Raw genomic sequence first — 21,680 nt, 5'->3', positions numbered from 1 at the left:
AAAAGGGAAGGGTAAAAGTAATACACTAATACTAAGCTTCGTAGAACTATACTGACATACCACAACACTGAAAGCACAGTACTACTGCAAGTCTTGGAGTTCCAAAATTGCACATGAAAAGAATCAAACTAATACTGAACAGACTGGATCTGTACTGTAACACTGGGCCCAACTTCTGTAAAGACATCATGACAATGTAAGAAGATTAACACGCTGTTACTAAACTGACAAACTATATGGAAATACTAATGGAGGAGAAAGCATATTATTAACCCATTTCCTAGAGCTCCTGTAGGACACAGCGGGAAGGGCAGCATACTGTTACCAAACTTACTGTAAAGATTATGCTACATCAGTTCCTGGAGTTCCAGAAGCACATTGTGTATACAGAAACCTAAATCCCACCTTAAAGAGAAGAAATCCAGCAAAAGATTCTATGTATGGCAAACTGCCTCAGCCTCTTCTCATTTTTTTGGATCCTAAAACTGTATAGGAATACATTTTTCCTGATACTGCCTTACTCTTATTCTTCTGCAGAATATTAAGAAAAATTATATTATACTACTACAGTTTTCTAGATGTATAGATAATTCTGTGTGAAAATGTGGCCTGCTGTAACCTTAGTCTCTGCTAGAAAAAAAGCCTTCAAGTTTGCCAGCCTGTGCAAGTTGTCCATCATTTCCTTTAGATAGAAATATTTTAAGACTTACCTCTCTGTCTTTCTGCTTCATGGCAAGAACTAGTTGATGGCGATGGTTAGTCAGGGACTCTCGATAGTTTCCCTTGGAGAAGAACGCAGAGCCCAAGTTACCGTGAGCTCGACATTCACCCGTCTGGTCACCTGCAAGATGAAAGGAAAGGACTGCTAGTTCCCTTAACATTCCAATATTTCTTTCAAGCAGACCATAACTATTTGATGGAGAAAAATAAATTATTTTCTTTATGAAAAGTGAGCTTCCTTTGAGGAACAATAAAATTACTAATTTAGTAACTTAGTTTGGTGAAGTTTAATATTAACTATAGATTTTTTATTACCAGAGATTCTACTAAATAAAAAAATTCAAATGTATTAAAAGAACAATTTAAAGAAGCATTTATTTCAGAAAGGCAGAATGCAAGTAAAGTATTTTTGACTGTTTGTTCCGGTGCATACTTCATAGTTAGTAACTATAACATAAGGTTTTAAAAAATAAACAAGCAGTCACTGTTCTTTTCCCTTCAAAATGAATGCATTATAACGTTTTAGCTTTAATGACTTTTTTATACTATACCTTAAAGAGAAAATTGGTACATATAGTTCATACTCATTTTGTAGAGAATCATTTCTAAGCTCCTAATCACATGACCTAGACAGCCCAGAACTGCTCCCCATACAAAATAAAGCTTTATTCATCTTACAAAGAATTAAAAATACTTATTATGCTCAGAATAAATTCTCACCTATACCATGTAATGTTACATCTAGCAAAGAATTAAAACTGTATACATTACATCAGGATGAAAATCTCGCCAGTACATGTAATGTTGCCCTATTTTGTTTTTTCTCCTCAGAACCCACTTGTCTCAATTTTAACCAAAGTATGTGACTAGCTAGGCTGGTAAGAAATGAAATAAAAACCCAGTTTTTGTTCTTAGCTGTGATACCTGGACAGTTTTCCTAGACAACACAGAAATATACAGCAGCATGTATGGTAGCCCATATGGACAAATACTGGTATTACCACCTCAGTATATGAGCTTATCTGCAACACCTCTCATACACACACACGTATATATATATATATATATATATATATATATATATATACACACACACACACACACACACATGTATGTATATGTATAAATAAAGATATAGACAGATATATTTAGATTACTGTGCGTGTGCATACATATATACACACACACACACACACAAACACACACACACAGCATTTACTTGTGGTCATGAAATATAGATAAGGACTTAAAAAGGTCTGTGGACTAGCCTACTCACCGTCAACAAACAACTAAGCAATTAATTGCCAGATTAAGGTCTATCTTATTAAGAAGCAAAAGTAACTAAAAAAAACTGAGAAATATAAAGTGCCTTGTAATCTATTCATTAAAATAACCCCTTAATTCAAATCCAGGTCCCAGTTACTCAACGTACTATACTGGAAATAAGCAAAACACAGACTGCACCTTGAATGGGACATTATTTTATCAAAGTCAGCACTCACATTGACTATACCCTTATACATAGGGACAATTTGAAATATACAATCAACCTAAGCAGCATGGCATTGACAATAGGAAATACAAACAGTAGTGGAAATGATAAGTTCATAATCATATCAATTGGGGACAGAGCAAAACCACAAACCCTGAAGATGCAAGGCAGCAATGTTAACTAATATGGCACCACACTACTTGTCTACTGATAACAGTCAATACATCAGATCAGTACTACATTTCACCATAAGAAATGACCTAGTAAGAAGTAAGCTCAAAAGAAAAATATTTAATTAACGTAGGACCCAACATCGATCTAAGACTCTAATGACCTAATAAGCATCCCTGTGCCTTGGCCCAGGCTGAGACTTCTGTTACTCATCAAATTGACTATCCTGTTAGCACCTCTGTCAGCACAATGGACTAAAGCCCTGACTGTGAATCAGGTGACCTGCATTCAACTAATGGCTCAGGCACCAGATGGTGCTGGTGTGACGGATAACATAATATCAAGGCTACAGCCAGATTCCTTCTTCAAGGAGAAATGGGCTGTGTGTGTCCAGGTACATGCTCTATGGTAGAAACCTCAGTAGCCACTGGACATCAAGGACGTGTGTACAAGAGTACAGGGCCACAATAATGCAGCGCATGGAGGCATGGGATGCAATAACAAGGCCACTGTGTGACACTATGTGGATACTACAGACATGTACAAGAGATTGTAGGGCTAAGAAAGAAAAACACCCTAAAGGTTGTTTAAGTGACAATTCCTGCTATCGGCTCTCACCCACTGTGTTGTAGAGGACTCATGGATGAGGGAGAAAAAATGTAATTATCCTGATAATGATCACATTCATTATTAACTTTGTAGATTGTAATCAAACAGCAGTGATTGGCCTAGCTTAATGCTTAGGTGTCGCAAAGAAAGACCCTTTCAGCATGGAATAGTCCATCCAATACTTCTCTACCATATTTAAACCACATGAAATGCTTTGTCAAAATAGCTGAAGTAAGACAGCATACCAGAGTGCGTAATGTGTTTTACTACGATGAAGGAGATTTCATAGCACAGGTTGGTAAGGCTGTGAGCTGTTAATGAATTTCACTTTGTGGTTAATGGTTGGATTCCTCATTGTCTACCAGCAAACCATGTGATGCTTAGCAAGTCATCTAACCAGACAGTGCACTTGGGCCATGTTTGAAAAAGAGGAACTTGTGCTTAAAAGGATTACCAAAAAGTGACTTGATGAATGAACATTTGATTAATTCACTCTAATGTGGATGTTTTGCTGAAAAAATGCATTTTGGGTTTTGACAGAAATATTTCTCTCTGGGTCCATGGTGAGCTACCTAATTCTAAAATACTCGAAGCACGAAATAACAAACGGAAAACAGCAAAAAGGATAATCTTTGAACTATGGCAAGTTCGAAAAATACATCAAATGGCTACAGCTGGCCAGTAACCAGGAATTAACACAGAACATAAGGTAACTGCAGAGAACCCTTTTAAATGTTCCCTTTTCCACACGGTAGTGTGATCTCGGAGTTGGTATATATAGTTAGGGGTGGTGTGGGGGGCACAGCCCCCCCTTGGTTGGTCGTGTGTGCAATGTTGGCAGACTACGGTCATTTGATGTATGTTTTTTTTTTTTAAGTTGTTTTTCAATGATTGTCCTATTCACTGTTTTAGTTTCAATGTTTCATGGTTCTCATTTTTTAGAATTCAGTAGCCAAACAAAGACACTTTCTCTCTACCCTCTCCCAAGGAGCAGAGATTATAATAATATGCAAGTCCAGGGGTGAACCCTTTCAATACAAGGATACTGATCTACAGTTCCACATAAAAAGCAAATTTTTAATGCATTTGTCCAAACTGACTTGAGATCACAATTTTCATTAAAGAGGTGATGTAGGCAAATGCTCTGAATGAATACCTTAAATCATTAAATGGTTAAAAAATAAATCAATAAAATACATGTCTTTGAAATGCATTAGCTCCTAGTTGTGCACTATCTGATCTTGAACAAGTATCTTTAACTTGGTTTGCACTGTAAAATAATATTCCATCACTCTGGATGATGCGATTTCCCTAATGTAGACCAGACAGACAACCAACTGATCTACTGATGGGAGGGGGTGAAATCAAGGCTTCTTAGAAGCAACACCCATGGTGATAGTGAGGGGAAGCCCTTTGTGGTCATCCCACTGTGTGCCCCTGACCGAAGTGTTTACAGTGAGAGGGACATTGTAGAAAACCAAAAATGCACACTCAAACTGCACCTGATGACTGCTGCTGGCAGATGATCCCTCTCAGTTGGCTGATGATGGGATCGAATGGGCTGAATGACTGAAAGAGGTTCTGATGTTAGCAAGCAATGGAGGCAAAGGGGTCACAAAAAATAAATAAGCATTCCAGCAGAATAAATTAATTACTAAAAAAATAACCTTGCCCTATAAAAGCATAATGCCCCATATTTATCCTCTTACTTTTCACACCTTTGATGCAATGCAAATGAATCTCATTTACCCTGTTATATACATTTTCATTTTCCCTCTGTCTTTAATGAGCCACCACTATCCTCAGAGTTTATAAGGCGGGGGGGGGGGGGTGTTGGAAAAAGGTTGCCAGGTGTTTCTTCCATATCTCTCACACACACACTAGCATGCATGTGCATACAGAGACATACACACATCTCATGGACAAATCCACCTACTGCATGTCTTTGGAGAGTGGGAGGAAACTGGAGCACCCAGAGAAAAGCTAGTTGAATATATGGAGAATATGTAGACTCCTCACAGCAGGCACTCCAATCTAGAACTGACCCAGGGAACCTGTTGCTGAGAGGAAGCAGTTCTACCTATTGCACCGCTGTTTACATACTGGGTAATTACAGCTTTTCTCCATGTTTCCATCACCTCAGCATCATATCAGATAAGAGTATGTAAAATAAAAAGCTAAAGGGATACATGAACTATTCTACAACTTTCCTGTCTCTTCTTCTTGAAATGCCACCTATACAGGTTCAATGTGTCAATAGTTTTTCTCTAGTTAATAATGCTCCTGAGTCATTCAGTATCCATCACTTACCTGCTTTGCTGTAAGAGAATATTCCATAACAGGAAATTTGACTGCTTCAGACTTACATCTGACACTCTTAAAGACCCTAATGAATTTCGTTATCACATCAGTCCAGAACTGTCAAATGGATTTGCTAACTCTTACATCTCCTCCTATACTGAGCTCATAGCTTACACCAAGCAGCTTATCTGTTTGCTTATTTGTTCATGTCCATAACCACATTTAGTGCTTTCTTGTTACTTAGGGAATGTGCCTGCAGTGCATGCCATGTTTAAGCCTATGTGCTAAAGAAACAGCTGCAAAACCTGGGAATGAAAGTTGGCATATTTTTTTTCAAAAAAAAATGTAAGCAGCATTTTCACTCATGCTCCTGAATAACCCATCCTATGTTACAGATGAAAGTATTTTAATGTTGTCATTTCAGTGCAATGACATCAGCAAAGTATACAGTGTGGAAGCAGTATTAGAAGCTTTACATCAAGAAACAGCTCCTAAGGGTACAGTTTGGCAACTGTTTCCTTTTGCTCTCTGAATCTAATCTGTCTGCATACAGCAATCCATTTTTTCTGACTGCCAAACTTCTCCTAATCTTGAACCACTACTGGAATACATATCCTGCTGCAGATTTTATAGAATGGTGCACCTTTCTTTCCAACACCATTAAATAATTTTTACACAATATATGTTTTCCAGGCCTTTACTATTTCCCTTTAAGACTCAATGTCCAACCACTGTCTTATTCGTTTTCCAGAAATATTGTGGCCATTTGACTCCTGCAATATTTGTAAAGACCCAGAGATGCTACATGCACTTCTGAGACAATTATTTCTGAGCACAGACTCCAATACAAACATGCACAGCCACCTTTTAAGTGAGGGTGAAGTACAACAGCTATGGTTTTACGGAGCCAGAGCAGCACGTGTTATTACTTCGTAATACAGCACGTGAGCAGTCACTTCTTAATGTTGAGTGTGGCAGTATACTTTTCCAAAGCCTACAGCAATACATATACTTGCTCAAAACACTGTACTTACTTTTTTATATACTCTGCAGCTGGAGCATTGCTCAATGTTGGAGCCATGGGAGATGGTGACAACTAATGCTGTACAGCTTAATGCTCTTATGTGGGTGATGTTATACCTTTGGCATGTATTAAGGGTGGAATCTCACCTAGAATGGAGGAAGGGAGCGACACTGTGCCATCAGACTATGGTTCAGGTATCTGTCTCGACATCATCTTCAGCCCTGGCACAGGTGCCGACTTCAGACTTTTGATGTACCAAAGCATCTACAGAAATTACTACAGTAGTGCTCTGTGTTGCAAAAGACCAGAGTGAATGCATGTGTACCTGTGCCAAACCATGCCATTGATACATGTACAGTAAGGGTGTCCATGCAAATATAAACCCAGTTCACTTCAGAGACTTTCCTTACATGTCTGGATGTTTGATGTACTTAAATGATACATAGTTACTGTGGTCAGCCCACAGTATCTATAAATAGTGCAACTGTATAGAAACCTGGTGTGACATGTACCATCTTGGTGCATCATCCATTGAGATACATTGGGATCGGTCCATCAATACATTAGTAGCCACTCTTTGAGAGACAGTCCCAGAACCAGCGTCCTGCTGTAGAGATGCCGAAAACTGCTTTGGCCCTGCCCGCCTCTTGCTGTTAGGTGCCCCCCCCCCCCAGGCCAGCTTCTCAGATGCTGGAGGAAATGACTGTGAGAACATGCCATACAAGAGCTATCAGTACACAGATATGGGAATACATACAGCAGGTGTACATCCTAACAGGTATGTAAGAGAAGGCACGTATCCCAGCTGGTGAAAATGGAGGCCTCATCTTGATAACTACCAGTGTTGTAGCCCTACAGTAATAAACTGGGGCAAATGTGTGTAGGTTTATAACTGCTGTACTCATCAGCAAAGACCAACACCTACATTGGACAGGCCATAACATTAGTAAAGGGACAGATTGTCCTGATACTGAGGGTTACCTTGTTGCTAGTTCCATCTACAAACATGACACACATTCAGATATACAAGCTCCTGTTGCTAGTCTTTTGTAATATGAATTGCAGTGGAAGGTTGCACATTCCGAGGAAAGCAGATAAGACATCTCACCACACCACTTTCAGAATACTGAGTGCCTACCCAGACAGCCTATGGATCCACATAATGCTGCCATCCCTTCTAATAAAGCTGCCCAGATACACAATGTAGCTTCCAAAATCTGCAAGACACAGCCTAGGAAAATGGAAGTGCATGTCCACGACTATACAGGTTTATACCTGCTTGCATGACTCACAGGTAAATAATGTCAGGCAATATGAATGTTTATGAATTACTATATTTTGCTGTGACAACTGCACCACACAGTGCAGTCTGTTGCTTGTCTTTCCTTCTGACATGTCGAGTTTTTATTTGTTTTCCTGTGATATAGAAGCACATGCAATTTGGTGTCAGATGGCAGCATGATTGCAGAATGCTGGTGCAGCTTTTTTTTTTGGAAAAGTTACTAGATCTGTTCTTTGGAAGTGGATGCCATGGTGCTGTTTCTGCTGACACTGTTGAAAGAGTGATCTGCATTTTTTGGTCAACTGAATGTTTCCTATAATGGACAGGAGTCACAGTCCTAGATGTGGGTGAAAAAAACTACTGAAAGACAGTGCCATGCAGATATGGGACTTTGACATTCTGACTGGATGATGAAGCAGGGAATGCCTTGCCAGAGGCAGGTCAGGCTTCTCTGTGGAAGGCATCCCATCTGCATTACCTGGGGTGGCACAGCCGCAACTGGAGCAGATGATGGAGGTTGCAGTGGAGATAGTGGTGGGAAGATATTCATAATATAAGACTAGTGCATACATGTTCCGAAGGGTGTATAAGAAAGCTTGCCATGCATCTCTTTCATGATGGAGAGGTATACAATAAGGCTAGGAAGCAGATGCAATGGTGAAAACAAGGTATGAAAGGCATTTTGCCAGCTTCTATAAGTAACTCAGTAGATGGCACAAAGAAACTGTCAGGTGCAAAACAAAGACAGGGAGATAAAAAGAAAGTTATCGGACACCCTTCATAAGGAAGCCAGCAACAACTTGCTCACCAATCCACAGGACATCAAAGGCAGACTGAAGGAGTACTGCCAGCAGCTTCTGAATGAACTGAGAAACCACAAAGTGAGCTGACACCACAGGAATAAGAATTTGATGTTGAGCACTTTCGTCACAAATTGCAGTTGACTTCTTCAGAAAAAACAGAGTATCACCCCTCAATTCCTTAAATACACATTACAAAGGCATCATTAACAGATGTGTGTTAAACACCAAATACATTTAAAGATACAGACTCCCTTCCTCATACAGCTTCTGAATGAAGAAAACCCCACAGAAGCTCTACTGCCTTGACATAGCCAATGATAAGAGAAGAGGAGGAGGAGCCCACCTGGAAGAGGCAAGAACAACACTAAGGAAAATGAAGTCAGGGAAAGCAGCAGATGAGGTCACTGCAGATATGATCAAGATGATGGGGGAGACAGGGGAGAAATGGAGCCTGAGGGTATTCATACCAGTATGGAGAGAATGCCATATTCCGGATGAATGCAGAATGAGCATACAAGTGCCAGTGTACAAGAATGAAGGGGGCATTTACAACTGTGGGCAGTACACAGGTATCAAACTCCCATCACACTGCATGAAAATTCTGGAGAGGGTGATTGACAAATACAAAGAGTAGTACAAAGTAAGATGGGAGATGAACAGTTCAGATTCAGATCAGAATGAAGCACAAATGACCTGATGATGAAGTTTGTAGCGAGATGTTCAGTTGAGGAGAAGTTAGAAGAGTACAACTGGGCATTCCTAGACTTGGAGAAAGTAAATGATGAGGTCACAAGAAAGCTGATTTGAGCAGTCCTGTGATGGTCTGAAGACCCACAAACAATGGAAGTATTAGAGGAAACTATGTATAAGGATCCACTGAGACAAGTATGAACAGAACAGTATTCAGACTTACACAGGGGTTCCCAGTGGGGGTGGTTGTGCTTCAGGGTTCAGCACTAAGCCCACTGCTGTTCATACTGGTGATTGACTACATTAGCAAACACATCAGAGGAGAGAGATCAAAAGGATACTCTATGCAGATGATGTACCATTACAGGCAGACTCCGAACAAGAACTTCAGCAATGGCTAAGGAAATGGAATACAAAACTGAAGGCAAACAGTTGAAACTGAGTACATAAAAGGCAGCTATAATGGTAGCAAACTGGTGAAATCAGAAATTGAGAATTGAGATACAAGGGTAAAGAGTGAAACAGGTTAACAGCTTCAAGTATCTGCGAGGGGTGGTTGAGGAGAAGGGAAATCAGAATTAGCAGGTCAAAGCTAGAATCGGAGGGCTGCATCCAATTGTCAGGGGTAGTGTACGAAAGAAGAATGAAAAAGAAGTTGAAATATAAGGTGTCGTGACCAGTACTACTGTATGGTACAGAAACCTGGGCAGTGAAAGCAGAACAGTTGAGGAAGCTAGAGGTGATGGAGATGAAGTGCCTGAGATGGGAGGTAGAATGCACACTGTGAGACATAAGAAGAAATGAGGACGTACGAGCAGAACCCCAAATAGCTACAAATGCAGAAGATGTTAAAGAGAACAGATTATGATGGTTCAGGAACATAAGCAGGACAGCAGAAGACAATCTGGTGAAGAAGACTTGGGACATACAGGAAGAAGGCAAAAGGAAATGAGGGCATCCAGCAAAGAGATGGATGGATTATGTGAGAGAAAATCTGCTGCAGTCAGACATGACTGTCAAAGAAGGTAAGAAGGTGACTTTGAATTGAGAGGGATAGCAACAGCTGACACAAAATCCAGACCCCATGTAGATAAACAGGAAAAAGGGGGTTGTTGATAATGGTGGTGCATAACAGGGTCACCATTTTTCTAGTATTGGGGCGCAGTCAGCATGCTCCATGTACTACAAAATTTTAATACATAACTAAAGAGTGTACTAAAGTAAAACACCATGGATTCTCCATACCCTCATGCACCAACACACTCTATGGATACCATACGGATTGCAAAGACCTTCAGAATGACTCTGAGTACTTTTGAAGAGGAAAACAAGATTTATTTCAAGACCACATGGTTGGAGACATGATGCATGTTTAGGTGGCTTTTTTGGCAAACACATATTAAGGCTTTTCCTAGTATTTTATAAAAAATCTTTAAAAACATAACTAAAAGATAAAGAATATCTTAACATACCTAAAGTTTTGGCCACATCCATATCTTGCTGCATGTATCCAATGCTTTTCTCCGTGTTTCCTAAAGACCAGTATGCACTGCTCAGGGCAGAGAAAACAGATCCCCTCAGTTTCAAACTGCATGTTCCAATCTTCAGAGCTGCTTCCAAGACAACTACAGAAGCACCATGATGACCAGCTGTCAGCAGTTCCTGCCCAATCACAGACACTATTACAAAGGGACTCTTGTCTAGTTTCATCTTCTGCAGCTGCTGATAGGTTGGTTCCAGTGATTCTAAGACAGAAAGAGAGAAAATAATTATGTAAAGCCCCACTGATGGTTCTCTAAAGTATCATATTACCTTCTAGATAAGGTACACTTCAGATATGTTTAATGTAATGGTATATCACTGGCTGAGAAGGGAACATACATTTATTGATCAAAGCTAGTGAAGCAAATACACACACACACACACACACACACACACACACACACACACCTTATTGGTTACATTTTTACAACAGAATACCATTTCTTAATTCTACAAAGGTGCAAATACAATTGATCTCTACTACTTCCCTCATACATTGACATTATCTTAAGGAGTAGGTGCTCTTAAGTTCAAATCCTATTAAAGAGAAAAAGCACCTAAAACATACATACAAGTATTATTACTATGGCATGCTGAAAGACAGAAAATGAAGCAGGACAGCCAACAGCACATTTAGAACCAGAAAAAAGTAATTGAGTAACAAAGCATCTGATTCATTTTAATTTCATCACCGTTAATCTGCATAATGTGCGACACTGATCAAGTCACTTGCCCTGTGTGTGATCCCGGATTAATGGGACTTTTGCTATCAGTTGTTTATGTAATTAAAATAAATCAAGTAATCATTATATGATCCACTGCTCTACCGATGAATTCCAGCATTTGTAGGTAGAAAACCAGACATGTAAGAAGAAACATTATTTGCCTAAGTGGACACAAAGAACACTTTTTATAAAAATGTCTAAAAGGTGGCCATGTTGATGCTCCAGAAAGTAGAAAATCCTTTGGTAAACTGTGGCCTTTTGTATGACTATGCCACAATTGTTAAAAATGCTAGGATTGCTGACACACACAACCAACATGAGATAATTATAAACCTCAGCCATTCAGGAGAGTGAGTTTATCTGCGGGTAAGTAGTCTGACTTAAGTCTCTATGTATTGCTACATTAAGGGTCAAAAGAACTTCCTCAGGTTCTCACACTGAGGAAAAGATGGGACTGAGCAGTTCAGACATATGAAAGACTAAAGAAGGAGCTCAAAACAGGGAGACAGTTGAGTATTTTAAATATAACTCACATGATGGCAATTCTGGGAAAGTTTAAGAATTACTGCATTTCTTATCCTGTAAAGTGCTGAAGATCAAAGTCCTACAATCTCTAAATATGCTCATAAACATGAAAAAGTACACTATAGCAGAATGGGTCTGCAGATATTACTTAAGTGTTTAAATAGGATTCTGGCTGTGGGCTCATTCACAGTGAGAAATGTATCTTTAACACACTTAAAGACACTTCTAATAGTGCTGGCATACCCAGTTTTGGCTTGTGTTTTTATTATTTAAAGAACACTGGAAAGCATTTAAGTGTGTGTTTTGCAGTCACATTTGGCTCTTTGTGTTTCCTCAGATGTGTAAGCAAAGAACCCTATTTTAAACACAAAATTAAATATCTATCTGTATATATATATATATATATATATATATATATATGTGTGTGTGTGTGTGTGTGTGTGTGTGTATGTGTATATATATATATATATATATATATATATATATATATATATATATGTGTGTATGTATATATATATATATATATATATATATATATATATATATATATATATACACACACACACACACACACACACAATTCCCATGCAAAGTAGGTAGCCAAGTACTACTGATTTAAACTACTGAGTTTGTTCACAGTCAGAGCGTGCATTCATTCATTCATCCTACCTGTGTAATCTGGGTAAATGTTCGGGGAGACAAATCATATACCAGCAGTTAGTGTGTACAAGGCAGAGAAACTAATCATGGATGAGTAAATACCTACCACATGACATGTGCTTGTGCACACCCACACCTCTATGAGAAGTTTACATGCAGTTTTTGTTTGTGATGTGGGAAGAAACCTGAGTACCTAGTAAAAACCTACATGGTTATTGGGAGGATGTGCAGACTGCAGAGAAAGCACTAGTTGGGAATTGAATGAGGCAACAATTCTAAACACTACCTCATTACAGCCCAAAACTTCCTGCTTAAATTTAAATACGACTTGTGATTCCATTGAGATATGATGCACCTTGTACTTCCTAATAAAGCTACTATTTATGTTTAAGGCGTTGTTTTCCATCAAGGGACATTTAATAAGATTAACAGTGTAAAGCAGCCTTGTTACGTTCAGGGACGAGTTCCTTTTAATTATAATTTTCTCTTTTTCTTCTGTTACAGTCACAGTTATGACAACTGCAAAGCTAGCAACCTTTAGATGAAAATGATGTTATACCATAATGAAAGAATTACAGAGCAGAAGACAAGACACTAATGAGAACAGAATAATGAAGTAGACAAGTAAGATGGAATATAAAGTTAAAGAAAAAAATAATAACGGGATGGTGACAATAATACTAGCTCATAAAATAGGAAAACTCTCATTTCACATTTATGTAGCAAGAGAGAAGTACGGGTGATTGTAAAACTAAAACATCTTCTTAGCATTATTAAAACAATATTTTAATCCATGAGGAGAATATGAACAGCAAATTAAATGAATTTAGCTGACTGAATTACTTTATTCAAATCACAGTATGCTGAGCTAAGTAAAACAATAAAACTAATGACCTCACATAGATACATTGAATTAACATAAATTCTACTTTTTTTTATTTTTACTAGCATCATTATCAGTAAAACAGGTGCATATATATTTTTACATTTATGAGTCAAGTTAAAAAATAACATGTGATTGCTACCATGCATTATTCTCACAGAATTCCAGATAACAAGCAACTAAATTACAAAATTACTATCTCCTCTAGTTTCACATCAGAGTCTTTATCTCTGGGTGTTACCTGTGATGCCATTTTTAAATACTTAATACCTCACCCCAACATACAGCTGCTTGGCTGCTGGTGCGCTCGCCACTCACATGGCTCCATTTGAACCATGGCTGCACTCCCATATGCTTGTACACTTCAATGCCTTACTCTAAGGAAGGAAGTCTGCTGATAAGCTTCTACACTGTTTGCATCTCGCACGGCTCCATTTGAACCGCGGCTGTGCCCCCATATGTGCGTACACCTCTCAAGTCGTACCCTAAGGAAAGAAGACTGCTGACAAACTTCTACACTGTTTGCATCTCGCACGGCTCAATTTGAACCGCGGCTGTACCCCCATATGTGCGTACACCTCTCAAGTCATACCCTAAGGAAAGAAGCCTGCTGACAAACTTCTACACTGTTTCCATGTATGTTCACAGGAACAGTTCTTACAAAAATGTGTAAATTGTACTGCTACTAGCTTACATTCAGTTACGCACACACTGGCAGAACTAAGCAGTCTGTTGCCCCCCCCCCTTACGTCTCCTCCCAAGCTGTAGGTTTTACTCAGCTAACTACTGCTCATGCAACACCACAAGATTGTTGCACACCATCTATCTTTATTAGTTCCATTTACCTTGCTGTAGCTGCTCGTCAAAATGCCCTTAGAACTGGCCATTAGATCTGCTGTTTGTAAATCCCTCTTGTATTCACATGTAGTTTCCCTTAACATACCCTTAGGATTTTTTTTTTCAGCTTCTGTCTGTGTTTTGGCCTCCATTTTCCCACTGACTGTTTTTCCTCAGGATTAGTTTCACCTTTTCACCTTCTCAGCTCTGTACCTTGCTCAAAGTGATTAGACATCCGCCCCCCTCACCCTCTGCTCCTCCCCTTATTTCCTCTAGTTTCCCATCTAAGTCTTTATCTCAGGGTGTTACCTGTGGTGCCATTTTTAAATACCTAATACCTCATCCCAACATACAGCTGCTTGGCTGCTAGTGTGCTCGCCGGTAAGTCCTACGTTTACTAATTTGAGATATACAATTGCTTTTGTTCTGTATTTGCCTCAGTTTTTTTCCTACATATAGTAAATTGCTTTTATTGAGTAAAGTAACTCATATTATCTGCCTGTACCTATGTTTGTAAAATGTATATGAACCAGTAAGCTCAGGCACATACTATAATTGCTGTGGTGCTAGGTTATATTGCTCTTGTTTTATAGTTTAACAGCTCTACATGTGAAATGTTTTTTCCATGTATACTGTGTTTTATGTGCCATTTTGTTGCTTGTAGTGTTTGTACTTAAGTATTTGAACTGGCAGCAACTGTTCCCTATGAAAGCATAGAGTGTATTTTAACATCCTGCTGCTAGCATTGTCTGTAGATAATCATTTAAACAGACAGCGTTTATTTATTCAGGCTCAGTGTATTTACTTTAACCACCCTACTGCTAGCATTGTCTGTATTTAATCAGTTAAACAGATGGCAGTTAATGTTATACAGGCATAGCGTATTTATTTGTAACCATCCTGCTGCTAGCGTTGTCTGTAGCTAATTAGTCAAACAGACGGCAATTATTTTTTATTTAGGCATAGCGTATATATTTTAACAATCCCGCTACCAGCATTATATGTAATTAATCATTTAAACATACAGCAGCTATTCTTATTCAGGCATAGTGTGAATACTTTAACGACTTTACCAGCACAGCCACTCTGCCTATATCTAGTAAATGGTTGTATAGCTGAAGGAGTACATTGTGTTTGTACTGTTCCTGTACTAATATTGTTCTTTATGTGCTACCATCAGATGTGATACTGATTACATTGTGGTACATTCATATTCTGCACTGAAACACACTAGATGAAAATGTTTTGAACCTGTATAACTGACTGCTTTACTTTTCCCTCTAGTCTACTCTATACTAACCTCACGACTTAACTCCTCCTATACATTCTACCCCTCTTCCTGATTTTCCTTCACTGCTTCTACGCCATTATTCTTCTCTACTTTTAAAATAACCTTAGTCTCACTTTCATTACAGCTCACGCAGCTCCATTTGAACCATGACCCCATATTTGCGTACACCTCTCAAGTCCTACCTGAAGGAAAGAAGCCTGCTGACAACCTTCTACACTGTTTGCATGTACGTTCACAGTAACAGTTCTTATAAAATGTGTAAACTGTACTGCTACTAGCTTCTTTTCAGTTACATGCACACTGGCAGAACTAAGCAAACTGTCCGCCCCCCTACATCTCCTCCCCAGCTGTAGGTTTTACTCAGCTAACTACTGCTCAGGCAAAACCACAAGATTGTTGCACACCATCTATCTTTATTAGTTCCATTTACCTTGCTGCTTGGCAAAACGCCATTAGACCTGCTGTTTGTAAATCCCTTGTGTTCAATCGTAGTTTCCCTTACATTACCCTTAGGCTTTTTTTCAGCTTCTACCTGTGTTTTGGCCTCCATTTTACCACTGACTGTTTTACTTAGGATTAGTTTCACCTTTATTTGCCTTCTCGGCTCTGCCTGCTCCATTCGCCCTTCGGGCTCAATCTATTTTCCTACCCTGCCCCCATTTCCCACCCACCCCTGCTATATCTATATTTATAGCCACATAGCCACTCCTACCTTATCTCGCCCAATCACATCACACCCCTCCCTCTCAGCCTCTCCTCCTATAACCAATTATAATACCCTATCTCAAGTCCCTCCACCCATGCACTTTTAAATTACTATACCTCTCTCTGTTCCACACAATAAAACATCCTACCTAATCACTTAACCTAGCCTACCATTCTTACTTCACTACCATACAAACCATGCCTCTTAAATCTATACTCATGATTCTTCTTTCACCCTCTCTCTGTCTTCTCCACCACCTTACCCAGGTCCCAGACCTTATCTGCTCTCTCCATACCATATCACCTCTACCCTCCACAAAAAGAACCCCACCATTCTGCCTACATTTCTCCCCACCTCTACCAAACCAACTACTCTCTCCTCCTAAACAGAAAGATTCTCTCTACCACTAAAATCCCTTCCACCCCATTACTCACCCTCTACCTATTTCTCCTCGACTGCCCCTAACTCCAAAGAACCTAAAGAACTTCTACCCTCCCTTCTTGAACTAATCTGCATCCCTCTCTCAGGTGATATTCACGCCAATCCCGGACCTCCTGCCCATCCTAACAACTACCCTCCATCCCCCCCTATCCTCTCCCTGCCAGTCACTCCTTTTTAACACCATTAATCCCAAAGCCTCTGTAACAAATCACTAGACTTCCATGCCTGGCATTCCCACAACCACCCTGACATCCTAATCATTTTGGAAACTTGGCTCAAATCTCTTCTCAAAGACTCCAAAATCACCCCCACCCCACCTACAGAATCATCAGAAATGAGAGAACTAATAGGAAAGAAGGTGGAGTAGCCCTATTTTTCTCCTCCTCCCTAACTTTTACTCCCTGCACCAAGCCTATACCTCAATTTGCCACAGGTGAATTAAGAATGGCTCTCCTAAAAATGAACAAGCATAAAAACATATGTATTGCTGCCCTATACATTCCACCAGGCAACAAGATCCCTACATTTGAAGATATTATTTCCTGGTTCTCTTCTAATGTTAGTAATGAAACAATTATCCTAGGGGATGTTAATATCAACTGGTCCTCCATCCACTCTACTGCTAAATCCCACAATATTAACCTATATGGTTTCTCTCAATTAATCAACTCTCCCACCAGACCCACTAAAGATAACTCTTCTGGATCTCTACTCGACTGGATACTAGTTTCCTATCCCAACAATATCTCTGACACTGGTACTCTTCTCATCTCCCTTAGCGATCACTTACCTGCATTTGCATTTCGCTCTCCTTCTCCCATACATCAACTACATAGCTATATCTCAACCCGTCCCCTCACAAATTTCAACCCACGATCCTTCTCTGACTGTTTAAAACAAATGAACTAGAATGCTCTGAAAACTCTTCCACTTGATGACGCTGTCTCTTACTTCAATTCCTCCTTTATTAACTTACTCAACAGCTGTGTCCCTCTCAGGAGTAAAAGAGTCAAATCCAAAACAGCCCCATGGCTCTCTAATGATACCATAAAGCTCATGCACAACCGGGACAAATCATGGAAACTCCAACATAAACTCAAAACAATGGGCTCCCTTAACCAATATAAACAGCTTCGAAACTTAGTGAAAAAAACAAATAGCCTCTGACCATAAAACGTATTACTCTAATCTACAAAATAATCACAAAACCAATACCAAGAAATTTTGGAGAAGCATCTCCACCCTCCTTAGTCCCGGAAGGAAAAATAACACTTGCTCCGACCTCAATGCCCCAAACCATATCATAGCCTCCAATTTTAACTCCTTCATTGACTCAATAGCCAAGCTAACCACTTCATTCCCCAAAAACTCTTCACCCTCTCCTACCCCCCCCACACTCCATGCCTTCCACCAGCAAAACCACACCCCTCCCTCCCTTTTTCCTCAAATCTATCCCTGTCAACACTATAAAAAAACTCCTTAATAAATCAAAATCTCATTTCAATGCCACAGATAACTTACCTTCCGACTTTCTCAAATTAGCTGTTGACAGTATTGCTCTCCCCATCTGCATATTAATTAACTGCTCTATTGAATAATCCTATGTGCCCCTTCTCTGGAAAAAAGCCTTCATCCTTCCCCTACATACAGGAGGCAATAATTCTGACATCTCCAACTTCAGCCCCATAGCCACCCTCTCCCCATCTCAAAAGGTTTTGAAAAATGCATTTACCTGCAACTCCTGCCTTATCTTCTTGACAATCACCTCTTCACCCCAACACAGCATGGCTTTAGACCCAGTCATAGTACCACCAATGCCCTCCTATCATTCCTTGACAATATCAACCATGAACGTGATTCCAGTAAAATGTAGTATCCTCCCTTTTCTTAGACTTATCCAAAGCTTTTGATACTATTTCCCATAGCTTAATGCTTTCTAAACTCTCACACCTTAATCTCTCCCTGGCAACAATCAACTGGTTTACCAGTCACCTCTCAAACAGACAACAGGCTGTCAAATGGAATAAATGTACTTCCTCCTACCTAGGCACCCTCACAGGTGTCCCTCAAGGCTCAATACTGGGCCCTTTACTTTTCAACATCTTCATAAATTACTTCTATCTTTGCATCCCTAATACTAAACTCATCCAATATGCTGATGACTCTTCGATTATCTTTTCTGCTAAATCTCTCCCCATGCTACTGCAAGCTACTCAGACAGCCTTCATCAGCACCAAGGCTTGGATGTTTAACAAACACCTAGTCCTTAATGCCCCTAAATCCAAAATTATGATATTCATCTCAAATAAAAACACCAAAATAGACAAAACACCTTCTCGATAACAAGCCAAAATATGACACCTACTGAAGTATTCTCCCATACCAAGCTTCTAGGAATCATTATCAAGTTCAATATTCACCTTCAAACTACTAAGAAAACCCACCAAAAACTTGGTATGCTTTACTGCCACAATCTTTACCTCTTCTACTAAACTCACTCTCTCCACTACCTATCTGCTCCCTTCCCTCAGGTATGGTGCTCCCATCCTTACCAATCTTCAAGCCACCCTCAGTTCTAAACTGGCATCCTGCTACAATAAATCTGCAAAGTCTGCTACATGCTCCAAATCTTCCTCTCATCACTGTGACTCTTTACACTCTTTAAACTGGCTAGAGCTCCTCAACTATCTTTCTTATCTTCAACTTCTGAGTGCCCATAAACTCATCTTTAAGCCCTCAGATTGTCCTTCTCTGTCGTCTACCTTTATCATGCATCCTCCTGACCAATCCCTCAGATCTAACAATCAAAACCTACTCAAAGTACATAAGCCATTATGCACTCCTGGTCAACTCCTTCTGTCTTTCTCCCTCACACGGTAATGGAATTCACTTCCTTCCCACATTTGTACCTCCTAGAACTCCATCACCTTCAAAACCTCACTTCAATCTCATCTCTCTTCCATATGGGAATGCTCCTGCTCCCACCCTTCCTAACCTCTTTGCTATACCTCCACCTTTACCTCCACCTCCATCATCCACACCTTATCTGTACCCAACCTAACATTAACATATGCTATCCTCCACCCTCCCTCCTTACTCTACAGTTTCCTTCTCTCCTCTATAAAGCATAAACTATAACACATTTACCTTCATTATTAAACAAAATGTTACTTTATTACATACAATTGTATTAATCCTACTGATTTGATATTCATAACACCTTCTATTAATTCTGATCCAATGTCACATGATATTGTTTGTTACATTTATACTTTTACATTTGTATTTTGCTGTATGTATATGTATTCACATGGAGCTTTTCTCCCCAAGCCTCCATTGAAAAAGGGCTCACCTTGGCCCAATGGACTTTCCCGGTTAACAAACTGCAAATAAATAAATAACATTTTCAAAAAATACAGTGCCCAATAGCAATTACATCACACTGCTTGGACTATATTATGCACAGGTAATGTTTCTTGGCATCTTTGTAAGCCCAGAGCCAGTAATAAAAGTGAACAGGTGCTTCTTTACACTAATATTTGAAACTGACATGTCAGCAACTCAACATTTTCTGAATATTCAGACCGAAATGAGGTGTTTCTTTTACAAAATGTGGCATATATCCATACTGTACAAAGCAAAAAATATTCATCATTTCTGAGAAATAAGCATGTTCTGACCAAACATCAATATCTCAGACCTGATTATCCTGGACATTAAGAAATCTTAAAAGAAAAAACAAAATGTCAAAGTATTTAATGTGGATACCAATACAAATACTTGAAAACACCCACTCCAAACCAAAGGAATCCACCACATAGCGCCGTCAACTCCAGAAGGGAAAAAGAGATTGTGCCACCAAATAGTTGAATTCAAAGAATTTATTGAAGCTTAACAATTGATAATAGCTTTTTTGTACATGAAAAAAGGGTGAATTTGTGAACACCCATCCATTTATCTAATTCTTTTTTAGAGGAAGATAGTGTGTCACATTGCTTGATAAGGAATGGAAGTTTGTTCCAGAGAAGGGATAGGATCATAGGTTGGTACTAGGCTATCAGCCCTAGGGCCTATACAAGCCTAGCCATAACAATTCCCTGGCTATTTCTTCCCACACTATTTACTTCCCTGGACCCCTGTCTAGCAGGGCGACTGACGTGATCCCTGGGGTGAATTTCCTTTCTCCCATCCAATCGTCAAGGTTCCTTTTGAAGACGGCCAAAGAGGCACTCTGCTTGACATGTATGGGCAATCTATCTGGGGAATCTCTGGGTCAGGAACCTATCCCTCCAGCATGTTTTGTTTATTTTGATGACAAGGTTTAGATCCCTGGAGCGTGTGGCACTGAGGGATTGGGATTTCTTTAAGTGTAGCATGTCCAACAGCTCTGGGTTTGACATGGCCTTGTATGTTAAGCAGAGATTGCTTCTGAGTAGAAGATATGCGACAGAGTGTAGCTGGAGTTTTTTAAAGCGGTCAGCATAGGGCATCTGCTTTAGGCCTGTGATTCTTTTAGTGATGTATTTCTGCGGCCTTTCCAGTTGTTGCAGATGTCTTGAGAGGTACATACCAAACGGGGCGTTGTATTCCATAATGGGTCTAATGAGGGATGAGTACAGTGGGACAATGACCTCCTTTCTTCTGGATGAAAAGCCTTTAGTGATGAGGTGTGCTACATAGAAGGATTTCCTGACTTTTGTGGCAATGTGGTTATCGAAGGTGAGACACTGTCCACCTGTGTCCCTAAGTCTCTTGTCACTCTTTCGGTGTTTAGTGTACTGCCACCTATGTGGTAATTCATGGGTACATGTTTTTCCTCAAAGGGGATAACTATACATTTCTTGGCATTGAGCTTCAGCCCATGGTTCTGGCACCAAGCATCTGTTTCTGTAAGGCCCTTTTGTAGAGTATCCACATCATTTGGGGATTCAATAATGGCTCCCAGTTTGCAGTCATCTGCGAACTTTGTTAGCCAGAG

General features: G+C 39.6%; 1 protein-coding gene across 3 annotated transcripts in view; it reads right to left on the bottom strand.

The window, feature by feature from the left end:
* Nucleotides 1-21,680, bottom strand: part of TTC28 (tetratricopeptide repeat domain 28) — a 1,879,863-nt gene that overhangs the window by 1,243,135 nt on the left and 615,048 nt on the right. For all 3 annotated transcript variants that reach the window (XM_044068299.1, XM_044068301.1, XM_044068300.1), the window contains exons 3-4: nucleotides 10,565-10,837; nucleotides 711-841 (exon numbers count right to left, since the gene is read on the bottom strand). In XM_044068299.1, coding sequence (XP_043924234.1) covers nucleotides 711-841; nucleotides 10,565-10,837 — 404 coding nt within the window. The remainder of the gene's footprint in view (nucleotides 1-710; nucleotides 842-10,564; nucleotides 10,838-21,680) is intronic.

Source organism: Protopterus annectens, chromosome 4.part0 (assembly GCF_019279795.1).
Source record: "Protopterus annectens isolate FY-2018-M chromosome 4.part0, PAN1.0, whole genome shotgun sequence".
In the NCBI taxonomy this organism is placed as follows: domain Eukaryota; kingdom Metazoa; phylum Chordata; order Ceratodontiformes; family Protopteridae; genus Protopterus; species Protopterus annectens.
This window is presented reverse-complemented; position numbering and strand designations above follow the sequence as displayed.